The sequence below is a fragment of the Anticarsia gemmatalis genome, chromosome 6 (genome assembly GCF_050436995.1).
Source record: "Anticarsia gemmatalis isolate Benzon Research Colony breed Stoneville strain chromosome 6, ilAntGemm2 primary, whole genome shotgun sequence".
Taxonomy (NCBI): domain Eukaryota; kingdom Metazoa; phylum Arthropoda; class Insecta; order Lepidoptera; family Erebidae; genus Anticarsia; species Anticarsia gemmatalis.
Genome location: NC_134750.1, coordinates 9,333,005 through 9,347,446, shown reverse-complemented (window position 1 = coordinate 9,347,446; position 14,442 = coordinate 9,333,005). Strand labels below are relative to the sequence as shown.

The following is a 14,442-nucleotide window of genomic DNA, read 5'->3' as shown; positions in this document are numbered from 1 at the left end:
TTTCCAAACATAAAACTATATCATGAATCCTTTTTGCCAAATAAAAACTACGCAGATAGAAAACGTACACGCATAAAGTTTCCCGCTCGTTTCTCATACCGGTACCATAACTCGATAAGATAACCGGAAACACCTGAAGCTTTAATAAAACAGAAGCGAACATACGAATCTATGCAGACAAAAATATTGCTTTCAACATTCTATTGTATCTCCGCAACGTACCATTACTTTTTAGGGCCATTCATTCGAATTCGAGTGAAGTAACCAGTATCCCAACCTGTCGATCGCGAAAACACTTGGGTCCACCTTTAATGTTCTCGAACGTGCCGATGGTATCCAAAGTCCCGTACTAAATCGTCGCGGCGGTAAAAATGTCGCATTTATTGCTTGCTAGTAATTTGTACTTATTCCACAAACGACACTAAACATTTTTCATGTATACCAACTGTGAAACTTCGAGCGTAAAGGATGCTCGTAAAATGTTTATTGCACTTAAAACTTAAAAGTTTTGATTATGAAATCAGTGTATCGCAATATTGGGTGACCAATTAATTTGTTTTTTTTTTACCAACTTGCAAATAGTTTTTAAATTATCTAAATGCAATATCGTCATAAAAAAGCAAAATAATACAAAAAAAAATATTTACTCTTAGGCTTGCAAGTTCTTTAAGCACGCAATATTAGTGTATGTCTCATTATTCGAGGTTCAAGCCCTATTGGGCCTAATAATATCAGAATTGACCATTACTTAGGAATTTGATCCGCTTAACCAACTTTGGTATTTTACCATCAAATAAGGTCATAGATGTACGAAGCCACATCGTGGTTGTTATAACTCTCACATGTGACAAGTAATATTGGTATAAAAGCCGACCCTCCCTTCCATCATCATAACGACTAATAATATGCGGTCAACTTTAGCTACGTGAACTTTATAAGGAATGGCTTAGTTTATGTGTAGCTACATACATACTACGAGCACTTGCCACATTATGTACAAAACTTGTCTTTTGTAAAGTTACGACTGACCGCGTTTTCAACTTGATTAAACTAAATTATTCCTTTCATAACACAAAATTGAAATATATCACAGCAAAGTAACAATAGTATTACACAAATAAAACAAATAAAAGAGAAAACAAACATTGTTTAGCGATACACTATATATTTATGAGAGAAGTTTTTTTTAATTTTCTCAACGTCTTCACACACAACTTATCAAAGCAATAAAGTCGCACAGACTGAAGTAATTTTTTGCAGACAGTGTAGCATTTCTAAGCTCGTCTTGCACTTGTAGAAGAGGTCGTTCATTTATTCAAGACCCTTACTTTGGCCCCAACATCATGACCAGATATAAACGCTTTTTCTTAAGGGAACTACGTTGGAATTTCACCTTATAAATTTATGCAATGTCCTTATTTGCAAAGGAAACGCCATAGAATACAGCTGACATCAGCAATTCATGAAGCTCGCCCTTCTCCGATAAAGTAGTGAATATCTGTTTATTTGGAGCGTGATATTATTTATCGCTAAGGCGGATTTATTGACACCGAAGCTCTTCGTTCAACTCTTTCATACAATAGTATCTTTGTCTCAAAAGATAGACGTCATTAAAGAGCGTCTATTTGTAAATTGTTAATGACTGTCAAATATCTCGTCGACAACATTGTCGTCTATTGACTGAAAGATTTATATAGAGACAAATGAGTTCGGCCACGGTCTGCATTTGTAGTGATTCCCAGACGATCCCGAAATAGGTATTCATCAGGAACGAATGACTCATGCTGTATATGTTTGGATTAGAAATGTTGAAGCGATACAGTTTAATTAGGAATACACGCCTAATATCTTATTCTCTATATTAGTGTTTATAAAAACGTACATAGTCCGGAGTCACAACAAACAGTCTGTTATTCATAAAAATGTACGTTTATGACTCCTACTTGTTTAAAAATGTAATAAAGTTGATTATTAACACCCGTGAGCTAGATGAAGGGTCCCCACGAGGAAAACACACGAAGTCGTAAAGATGAAAAAAATAAGGCAAAATCCTGTGCTTCCACTGTAATAAAAAAATATAGCAATATTTTACCCCGTTACGTGCGAAATAACACTGTTCACTGCTTGAACTAACCTACGCTTGTAACTTGTAAGAGTGAAGCCCAAAAATGTCTAGACTTCGATTAAATATTCTGAAGAAGCCTTTTTGGCTTACATGCTATGGTGACTTAATCTGACACTTAGCAAGAATGCGATTAAAAAATGTCATATGCTTAAGCCATATAATAAGCCTGAAGACGAATCTTTTTTTTTTTTTAAGTATTTAGGTACGCTAATAGATAACATCGCAATTTACAAAAAACACAAATTAATTATTAACACTAACGACTGAATACCGTAATAGGCATAACAACATAATTGGCTTGCAATTAATTCATATGAAATGAGCAATAAATCAATGAACAGATGACGGAATTTGCTACCCGCCAATTATGCGTGGAACAAAAAAGGGGTTCCTTGCTATAAATCCGCTTTGCTTCGAGTTATGGATGAGGGGCGCTCGTTTGCTGGGACTCAAGTCTTTTCGCAACTTCTTTACCGATAAATTGTTACGGCCGATTGCGTGCGAATTACTTCTGTGAGTTCATAGACACTTTATCTCTCTTGAACTCGAATTACTTCAAACAAATATTTATGCAAACATTTTTCTGTTCTTCGTACTTGCCTTTGTAAATTCTAAACTTTTCTTCAAAGAATATGCTCTGGTTGCGCATTCCGCAGTCATCATATTCCATTTTACGAAACCTGTTTCACGTAACAGGTTGCTTCTATACGCTGATAATGCGCCCTTACAAGACCTTCTCAAAGTCGTGACCTCATAGGACCTTGCCTTCAGCGTAGTTCCTACACGCTGTACGTTAGTATGTACAATAGTTTGTACTTTGTACGTACTTTTACATGTAAGGTGTACGTACATTTTGACATTTAAGTTTAAGTAAGTTATTTTGATAAATAATATTGTTTAAAAATCCCTCATGTACGTAACGTATAACGATTAACTTATTTTCTTCACAAAACGAGATTAAAACTCTTTAAATTCCCATATTTTTTCAATTAAAGATGCGCATTCAATAAAAATCAAAGATTACGATCGAGCATTCGTTTACTGACGTTGAGATACGATATAAATTCATAAAAAATATAAACTATCATTTTATAGGTATAAAATTACATTTCTTTTGTCGACTATCATAAATATATATGGTGCGGCACAGGTACCCCCGCCACCCACGTCGGTCCCTGCGCGCGCGCCTGTCCGCAGGGAGCCAAGGCCGGCTCACAATGGGCCCCACTTTTGCAGTACTTATTGCGATCCAATACTATTCAATCTCACTATCTATTTTATATGGAACTAGTTTCCTGAGGCCATTTCCCTCACACACTGCTGTTCACAAGGGTATTGAATTTGCAATAAGACCGCGACTTTCACTTCTTTATTGGGTTCAGACTTCAAATAAAACCAAAAAGTTATTGTATAATGAATTATTGTAGAGGCAACAATACAACTCACGATAATAAATTATGCATTACTTTTTGTGCAAATGTTTTTACGTTGGTTGCACTGAATGTTCGTACAAAATAAGGTAAAAGTTCATTCTTCAATTCTGTTGGTCGCATACATTACCAAGTTTTATATCAAGGCAAATGCAAACGCGATCTTGTGTCCAGGGATCCACCGCAGCTGGAAATTTATTCTCCGCTGGGAGCCCTACGGAATGTACAACATAGCCCAGGGTTGACCGTCCACGTAAATACCTTGGTTGGTATTTCCACGTACTTAAAATACGAGCTCATTTCCATAATAGCACAAACGCGTTTCTCAAATATTTTGACAACCACCAGCATATTTTCAATTAAAAGCAGAAAGATTGAAGGCATGATTAAAAACAAATAGACATCAAAAATGGAATTGATTGCAAGGTGGATGAAGTCTTTTTAATTACCGACGAAATGCTGAACAGTTATTCTGTCGAAACGGCAATTAATTATGTAAATATATTTCTCTTTTAACTTTATCTAAAGTTGTTGTTTACAGGTAAGATTTACTGTGTGCTCAGGCGCTCTGTGTCAAAGTTCACATTTCTAGCCGGCAAGTTTGTACGTCTGGAATCTTAGTCACATCAGTAGTAAAGTTTAATTGCATTGCTGAATAGAATATGCAACACGTAGACTCGCAACTATCTGTTATTCTTAATGCTACATTGGCATTCAAAGAAGCTTTGATCTCTATAAGAATATTCCCTACTTTTCTTTATTGCATTCACCATAATAAGCTTTAAATCAAGTGATTTGTGTCTGGAGGACGTTTGTATAAGATATTTAATATTAAAATATTCACACAGTATACACCGAAGGGACCGTACACTACTACAAATGTGAATCACGCGCCTTTCCTTCGATTGCGTTCTCTTTATTGATTACTTCATTTGCTCCCATTGTATCGCACAGTGCCGCTTTGTGATCCGACAATACAACCTAATGTCGGTAAATAGTATCGTGTATTTTCTCCTATCGATAATTAGAAACTGAAATAGGCACGATCACATCACGATCTTCGAACACGATCCTATGCCAATAACTTACTTGCCTCCGTCTGTATCCGCTCTTGAATCGCTTCCTTCTTCTGTAATAAAGCTTCATAATTATAGACCACATCAAAGTTCAGATAACCCGCATACTTCTTATCAAAACAAGAGCAGTACAATCTAATCAGATGCAAACGATGCAACAAAACTATCGTATGTGGCAGTGATGTATTTGGCTTCTTAATGTATTTGTAACTACTAAGTCGAATACCAACGCCAAAGACGTATTGCGAAGATTCCGGCATTTATTCTAATGGTCCGATAAGGCACGAATGTTGTTAGGTGTGGGGTAATCAAGAAAAGGTGAAATGAACTATCGCGAGGACCGGTGAGGCAGTAACATTAATCCCGATAACCTGGGGGGCGGACGCTTGAATAATGGTGGATTATTTGTCTCCTTCATGTAATGTTCCAACTTGAGGCGCCGATTTATCTGTTTGTTGGAACACCATCGTTTAATGATTTCTTACATAGTTGTGTGGCATGTTGTAAACGTTATTCATTCTGTCCAGGTTTTAGTTTGTTTTTTCTTAGTAAGAAGATAGGAACGTGTAAAAGACTCGATACTTCAAAATATTTTATAAGCATTACTATAAAATACTTGTATTATCGCAATGGTTTACTTTTATTCAAGCTGTATTTAGAAAGTAAACCATCTTGGACTTAATTACATATTTATATTATCACAAATCTGAGTTCAAAGTAGGTTAGAATTAACTGTCATAACATTGATGTCAGCGGGGCTAATAATAATTGTTTACTAATAAATCAATAAACTAGTTTGATATATTGAGCTAATTGAATTGATTAGATAAGAGGTAGATCGATAACCCACATCGTAGTACCTAATCACCGGTCTCATTCCAAAATTAAAAACAAAACGATCATGCAATTTTCTCACGCCAGCAGACACAGAAAATAGAATGCCACGTGCTCAGAATCTCATAAATATTTATTACCTGTGCACTTGCTTTTCCTATACACACTTATAATTTTTAAATGAGCCAGTACCACTTTAGTGATGAAAAATCTTATTTGTTATGTTTTTGTTACAGCTGAGGGAAGCCTGTCCGACTTTGCGGCTCGCAAAGTCCAATACACGGCGAGTCAACCTCTCAAAAAGGGCCTGTTCACACCCGACACGAGGTAAACGAAAACTTTCTAATTTAATTATATACTAACGAACATTAATATGCCGATGAAATCTCTATAACTCATGAGTTATTTCATATTTGGGTATTATTAAAACATGCCGAACTCTGTTATGTTTACAAGTTTACGTAACATTTGTTTTGTTCGAGTTGGTTCGAATGAAATTGATTCACTGTATCTAAGACATGTTTACTCTAACTTTTTGGAATTGTTTGATATTTAAGCTTCGCTTGTACCGGTAATAATAACACGAGGAAGCGAAAATTAGAATCATAATGCCAAAACTGACATGAAAATTCAAGGAAAAATCGTAATGTATTTACGAAATTTCGCGTACATTTGTAAACAATTATCACATATCTTACTTAACCGACGGACTAACGGACTTTACCCGTAGGTGAAATGATTACAACTAGACATGTACTTGCAGACCATCAAGTTTACGCAAGCTGTACGAAAAGGCGACGACAGACCGTCTCTCCACATCGATCCTCGACCAATTACGCAAAGATTCCCAACACTCCCCCTACTTACTATGCACTCCGGTCCTTAGTACGAAACGAAGACGTATCTACCAGAAAGTGGATGTGGAAATTGAAACCCGCATTGTAAGTAAATTGCTTTCATTATTCATTAAAGAGAAATGGAGAAATTTATGCAAATAAAATGGCCGACAAGTTAATGTTTACCGCTGTGAGTAGCCCTGTTGACAGCCTCTGAAATGTAGTAATAAAAGGAATTATAATGATTAACCGACGTCGACTGTGTAAATAAAGTTTTCTCAGCAGCATACGATACGAGACAGTAACGAGTTGCATTCCTCTAAATAATAACTCAACTGTGCTTATTACTCTATTAGTTTGAAGTACTGAAGTAGCTTTTAGAAAAGCATTAAAATCCTGTGAAAGAGTCCTTAGGCGTACTCATAGCGACAGTTGCTTTTTAGTTTCCTGGGAGTGCATTAAGAGCTGTGACCCAATTGTGTTCTCAGTAATGAAAGGCTTTTGAATTATACCAGCTTCATCATTTCTGACAACCAACGAGGTTTTAAAGTTACACGCGAACCGAGTGGACTTTTAAAGTAGGCAATTACCAGTCTCTATTTGTATATGTTAATTAACTATCCGGGTTGCACTTAAAGTCAACCTTAACATACTTTTATAAAATGCGGACTAAGTTCCTACACACATGCCTTTCATACTAAGACAAGTTTTCCGTCAGATATGCACGTGCCGTCCGTTTACCTTATAAATATGTAGTGGAAATGCAGCCTGAGATTGAAAAGTTACTACAAAAATTTTGTATATTAAATTTAATTTTCAGCCGTCAGTCGTGGAACAGCTTCGGAAATGGACGTCAAAAGAAGCAGTTGGTGACGTCACGGCTTTACCTGACGCGTCTATGCGGATAGCCAGCAGCGTCACTTTGACGCCGGACGAGCTGTCAGAATGCGGGTCGGGAGACGACGAGCCCATTGATCATAGGCTGCCCAGCCCCGATGAACAGCTTAGAATCATCGCTTCCAAGTAAGAATGAAAACGTTTTATTAACTTACTAATGAATAAACAATTGTCGAGGGGTGGATCAACAAACTGTATTAGGGGCGTTCTAATAGCATTTATTCTATCATTTATCATATTCTATCGCTGTTATGAACTTTGTAAGGGACGATCACCAACGGGAACTTGAGGCGCGATCACGAACAATTTTCTGACTTCGGCAGCGAGTCACTATAGCAATTGATTAGTGCTCGTAGCGCGTTTAAACGAAGTTATTTTTAAAAGCCAAATTCAGAGGCAACACGATAACATCAAAAGTTCGTAACCCTATTCACACTTCATTGAAAGCAATTTTATCAATCAATTGTGTTAAAGTTTTGTTGAAAGTAAATGAAATTGTTGTTTGAAAATTTAAACAATTTGTTTCTCTACGTCTCTACTGTAGATAAAGTATTTCTCTAGCTTGAATTAAATAAAAAAAGCACTTTAATCTTCGCAGGATGCGCTCGAGAACATAGTTCATTAAAAAGTATTGAATAAAAGAACAGACATAAAAAAGAAAACTTAACTTGATACTAATCTGATATTGAATGCACGTACTATCACTTTTCAAGTAAAGTTATTGCTCTTCTGAGTAATGAACATTCGTCAAGACAATTACTTTCACTCGCAACGAACCACAGCCTGAAGTTATTACAAAAAATAATGATTATGAAGTATCTTATAGGTCAATTTCGCGGTTCACCGTCCAAATAAGTACCTCGTTAATCCATTTTTATTGTTCCTCGCTATTAAATGCAGTTCATAAAGACTTAACGTAAAATTTTATGCAAAGCCGTAATGGAGGAAGATCATGACTTTTACAACAATATTTATGTTTATCTTCAATATGATGTCTAAATACTTGCATTTGACTACCTGGTTATACAGTGATTATAATTATTAAATTAATTCGTTTTAGATAAACCATACTTATGACTGATGTGAATTTTATAATATTGCACCGATGTAATTGTTTTGACTGCACTATCGCATTCACCTCGTTCGCGAACAGTGTTAATTATTATCTATAAAGCATTATGTATGTTACGTCCGTAATTGGTCTGAAAGTAGGACGAAGACAATCTGTATAATTTTCCCCTCAGTTAATGAGGATTGCAGTCGAAACATGTAATTATCACATTAAAAACTGTTACTTTTCGTTACACAGATTTCCTCCAGAAGTCGTAGCTATCGACACGTCAGGGAAATTCTTCGACAGAATGTGTACTTCACGGAAATCTCTCCATATAGAGAGCAGCACCGGTGAAACGGACACTGTGAAGCGACGCACGCGAACAAGAAAACCTCGGGGTAAAAGACGAAACACCATTTCGGGCACTGATCAAAAAGAGCTTAGAGAGGCTATAGCTGGGTAAGCTTCTAGTTTGCACTGAATACACTCACACAGGTTACATTATCTATCACGACAACACTTTCTTGTTCTATGTTTTAATTCAATATTTTGTTCGTAGATAATGTAATCTCTCGTCTCGATTAACGACATAACCGTTCAGCACAGTACGTGTGGACAGCTTTGAAGATAAAATAAAATCTTGAGCACACATTTTTAACAACTCGTTGATAATACTATCTCGTGCTTCTGTGAATACATTATGTTTTAACATTGGATGTCATTGTTTGGCCATCGTTTTTATAACTCGAAAACAAGGACACCCAATCATTTGTGCACTTGATCACTAATAGTGCCATTTGTTCATTAGCTTCATGATTAATTGCATCTTTGAAGAGTTCCGCTGTTACGAGACGAAGCGGCGTTCTTTAAAGACCTTTCAACCATAGGTATGCATTTAGCGTGTGACTAATGCTTTGCTTGGTTTGTTCTATCGTAGCGATACATCAAACGCTGTGGCTTCTGAAGAAATCGAAGATAGCACTACAGTCATCAGGTCGAAGTCTAGCGATTTACTTAAGAAAAGTCCTATCGATCCGGTGACTAAGAAGGGACATTTCAACTCTTTGAAGCAATGGGGCAAAAACAGATTACGAATGATCGGGAGATCTCCTAGCGCCAGTAGAGATAGTTTTAGAGATAGTTCCAAAACTGAGAAAGTCAAAGATTCTAAATCACCGACTAGACAGGGAGATTCGATACAAGAGACTGTCACTATGAGAAAGAAACGGACAGGGGAAGAGGATAGGAGAACACATCAAAGATGTGCCTCATATTCCTCCTCGGAGAAAAGTATCGGAGTTCCTAGCACTGTTCAACCAAATATTGCTACTATTAACATCGGTGTAAAATTACGTGGAACATCTGTCCAAAGAAGACTGAGACGGTCTGGAACTGGCAAAGACGAACCGCATTCTTCAAGTGGAAATTGGTCTGCAAGTTCCGAATCCGGTCGCACAAGTATAGGCTCTGAAATAACTACAACTACAGTTCCTCCTAAGAGTACAACTTCGGCAGCTACGTCTAATAATTCTTTGAATGTACATCACGGTCCACCTAGCTCTATCATAAGTAGGCGAAGATTCCTTAACACGTCTGGTTCAGGTAGCGTGACGAGCGAAGGTACTCTCACGCCGGACATTATTCATGATTTACACGAAGATTTGGAGACTAGTTCTGAATTTTCATGTGACACTGAAGGTTATTACACATCATTCCATATGGACTCAGGTCTAAAGACATTGAAGGAGGAAGAGACTACTCCTAGCACTCCATTGCACACGAGTAACGCTCTGTCAAACTCATCGAACAGTCAGAATATGACCGCGGAGAATGAGTATGAGTTGTTCGGTAAAGGTTCAACTAGCACTACAACTAGTTCTGCTGGTACAGTCTGTACGACACTAATGGCCGCTGGAAGTGACAGATCACTAGTAATCGGCCCAACTGTGCCAGAAAGAAAGAGTTCTCTAACGAAAATGAATAGGAGTAGAGGTAGTGCTCATAGCGCTAATGCCAGTTCAGACAGAAGTAATAATTCTTTCACGAAAACACCCTTCAGTCTTAGATATAACCCTATTAGATCATCTCTCGCAGGTTATAATCATTCGTCACCTGAAATAAGTGAAACGCCTCCCGCAACTATCACGATAACTAGAAATGTTGGTAACCACAATGAAATAACAGCAGTAGCCGAAGTACACACTGAAACAGAATTTGAAAGTGCAAAGAAAAGTACAGGAACGAGTTCACCAGACTCAGGTCATAATACATCTAGTTCTCCCATTGAGGATTCTGTTTCCAGTGCTCATGGGAAAAACAGCTTATCTGAACAAGACTATTCTGAATCTTCGGACCTTGAAGGTACAGAAAGGATAGAGAGGATAAGATACAAAACAATAATTAACAGTTCTAGGATTCCTTCAATGTGCGTGATAACACCTTCGAATTCTGACGATGAGAGTGAAACTAGTAACAAAGAGTCTGAAACTGTTATAAAAGCCGATACAGAGGTATCAAAAATGGCAAATAGACCTAAGTTAGAATTACCGATCGAAGAAAGGCCTAAAGAAGTTAAAACATCGACTGATTTAACGAAATCCAATAATAAACCCCCAAGCCAAATTAAATCTTCTTTACAACCGTTCAATAGTTTAATGTGCAAACTAAAAGGCGTGCTTCCACACAAACTATCTAATAAGAAGTCCCCTGTGTCAAAAGAACCTGAAATCGTAGAAGATCTTTACGACACTGGTGACTATGTGACAATAGCTGATGTTAAAAATAATAATCAGAAAATGAGCCTCAATAGAGGCCTGTATGGAAATAGCGATATGGTAAAGAAAAATCTACAGACAGTGCTTTCAGGAAAGCTACCTGAAACGGAATACGTTTCGTTGAATGAATTGCCAAATTGCCTAACTGGAAGTAAAGACTATTTAGAACATAGTATGGATGAAAAACCGTCGCCAGCTTTAGATGAAATACAAAGAAAAGGAGCTAAAGTAACTTTGGACTCACAAGGCCAAGTTATTTATTCATCTGATACGTTAAAACGAAGAAAAGGAGCTCACACTACGTTTGAGCCGGGACCATTTGTCCAGGAAATCAAGCCCACGACAACCATTATTCAACGTGAGACTGCTGATGTCGTAAAGGTTACTGACGAAACCGACTTCCCTTACGAACCACCGCCACCTTCGAGCAAGCCGACGTCGCCGCAGCTTGGAAAAATGATCATCAAAGCACCGACCGAACCCGACGGACCGATGACAACGGAATTCGTAACTTTACCGACACCTAAGCCTAGTACAATAATAACTGCTACACCAATCACCGAAACACCTGTATCTAGCAATCAACAACACACGAAAATAAACAAAAACCCACAAGACATTCCGCGAGTAGTAGAAGTGATCACTAGGACAGGGGCTTATGTAAATATTCACGATGCGGAGGGTGTCAGCTTATCTCCGACGAAAGACGATTCAGCAGGTAAGATCATTTCCTCAAAGTCTATCACGAGAAAACTTTTCGAATCAAAATTGCAAAATGTAGACGTTGACCTATCTAATCAATTAAATGAGCAAGTAACTCCGTTCGTTCCAAACTTCCAAACGCCTATAATGTTGCAAAATAAATTTGATAAACAAGAGTTTACTAAGTCGGGTAATAAAGTAGCCGAAGTATTAAGAATGTTTACTAATAGAAATAATACTAGCAGTAACGGAGAAATATTAAGTCCTAATAACGTTAACGACGAACTCTCCGACAAGTCAAATATAAACAAAGTTAAACGTAGCGATAGTTATAAGTTAGCGAACTCCCCGTTGATGCCCATCAAAAAACTACTGAAACTCGAAAGTTTTGGCACTAACGCCAAAAAAGTAGACTCGTTAGAGATGATTCAGGCTGAAATAGCTGCCGATTTATTACGCGATCAGATTAACTACCCGCCAACAGTGTCCCCTAAATTGAGTCATAGAAGTGCTATAGACGAATTGGAAAAGTGTGAATGTATCAACAATAACAGTTCGTTTATGGATGATAAGTTTGAAACGAAATTGTCCGCTTTAACATTAAGTCCTTTTGCTACTCCAATGCCCAAGAGGCATACTGTTACAATAATCCCGGATAACCGGGACACTTCTTTAGACATTTTAACCGCTATTTTAGATTCAGATCCTGACGAAGTTTGTATTCTAAACTCGCCTCCCGCTTGCCCCTTAAGTCCTAGTAAAGTTACTCTACCTATCGATGGTTCTAAGCATCGCGCTAGAATACTATCTATTTCTGAATCCGACTATGGCACTGAAATCTGGTAAACTCTTAATAGCGTATATAAGCTCTGTTTAATGACTTTAATTCTTTCTCCACGTATTTACGTCTCTCTACTCTTATACCACATTACTTCCTGTTACCGACTTAATGTTATTACGCTTAACTCTCTAAGTATTACTTAATGAATTAGATGTGTTCTCTATAGCATATTATAGACGTTTTATTATTATTATTAGATTAATAAATTAATTAAAATTATATTAGAAACTAATCCGTCCTTTGTACAATATTAGTACAAAAATCCGTCTTCCTTGAAATAAATTTGTCGATTCTGTGATAGTTTTTATTTAGTTTAGGCGAATGTATTATTGCAATTGAATTTTAAATTCTGTATCTACATTGATGTATCAGTATTTTATATTAATGATGCAATGTTTTAGTTTAAGTGTTAAATGCATGGTGGCTTTTTTCACCGCAGAGTGCACAGCTTACGAGTGGTTCATATTCTTCGTATGTAAGTGCATGGTGTGTTATTCTGTGTCTTTGTGTTATTGTAAATAATATTATTATAGAATTATTGTGAATTAACGCACTTATTTCATTTTATGTCACACCTTCAGCTATCACCCTCACTTTAATCATTATAGCACTGGGCTATGAAACTTTAACAAGTTCTGTTTATATTTTCTGTGTTACTAGCATTAAAATAACGCACTTATCAAACAGACTAAACGTTAAAATAAAAATCAGAGAGTTTACACCAAGATTTCCGATAAAATATGTTTAAACTGATCTACGAACATAGGTACCAAACTCATCTGATTTTTATTTATTTTATTACTTCCTCTAAAGTTCATAATAAACAGAACTTGCATCTTCAAAAGAAGTATAAATGTTAATGTAAATAAAATCCACTGAAATAAAATCACACCTATGGGCGAATAACCATTGGAATACTAAAGACCTTCACGAATATAACATGACTAATTTGTGGATAACACGTCAACGAATCAAATAATGTAACGATGACCCTGATTCTGATGTTACAAACTAAAATAATTTTGATCAAATTCTTTCTAACGAATCGAAATACGTTATTTTTGTGATATAACTGTTCGCTTGCTTTATAGACATGTGATCTCATGATCTTGTATCTAACAAATGAATTAAATTGAAATGGAAATTAGAAAATTTGTAATTTTTAAATCAGCTTCATTAGAAAGAGTTACATTAAAAATTAGTTTAGAAAGAGCTACAACAGAATCTACACCAATATGTTTTAAATGTCGTAAGATTGAAACATAGGTGTAAAGTACTTATTGCACTCATCTTACATCGCTTTGCACAGTGAAGGAGAATGCTTCCAATGTTCCGTCTTAAACGACAACTTCTTCAAAGGTAAAGTTTTGTGTTGCTTATTTGGCATGATGCATGGGGACTCAAAATTACTAACAAAACTAAAGAAAAGCACTTAGAGCCAAAAACTAAACAAAAATGTTATAATATACTAAAATAAACTTGATCTAAATGGTGATAATGTTAATTTTAAGAATAAAATACCATGCACTATACGTACGTAATGTAATAGATTTAAAATATATTTTTGTAAACATCGCATTACTACTTATAATTTTATTTATTGTATTGTTTATTGTTATATCCGAGTTGCCAACATTTTAGTTGTACCTTTCCCGTCACTTAGTGTTGTTTTAGCCTTAGTTTTGCTTTGGGTTTGGAAAATTTTACATTTATGTACTTATTTATAATTTGTAGTTAGGATGTTGATTTATTTTAGTTTTACTGTATGTATTAGATAATGTATTTCCTATTTATGAATAAGCATGTATGTTATTGTATTGTTCAATTCTGAAACATCCGTGATCTCACATTTTAAATCCCGATTTAAACCTCT

The 14,442-nt window shown here is 36.2% G+C and overlaps 1 protein-coding gene across 1 annotated transcript in view; it reads left to right on the top strand.

Annotated features, from left to right (window-relative positions):
* The window catches only part of gukh (NHS actin remodeling regulator GUK-holder), a 68,023-nt gene that overhangs the window by 51,378 nt on the left and 2,203 nt on the right, over positions 1-14,442 (top strand). The window contains exons 2-6 of the mRNA XM_076115685.1: positions 5,702-5,792; positions 6,229-6,406; positions 7,122-7,324; positions 8,508-8,711; positions 9,190-11,744. Coding sequence (XP_075971800.1) covers positions 5,702-5,792; positions 6,229-6,406; positions 7,122-7,324; positions 8,508-8,711; positions 9,190-11,744 — 3,231 coding nt within the window. The remainder of the gene's footprint in view (positions 1-5,701; positions 5,793-6,228; positions 6,407-7,121; positions 7,325-8,507; positions 8,712-9,189; positions 11,745-14,442) is intronic.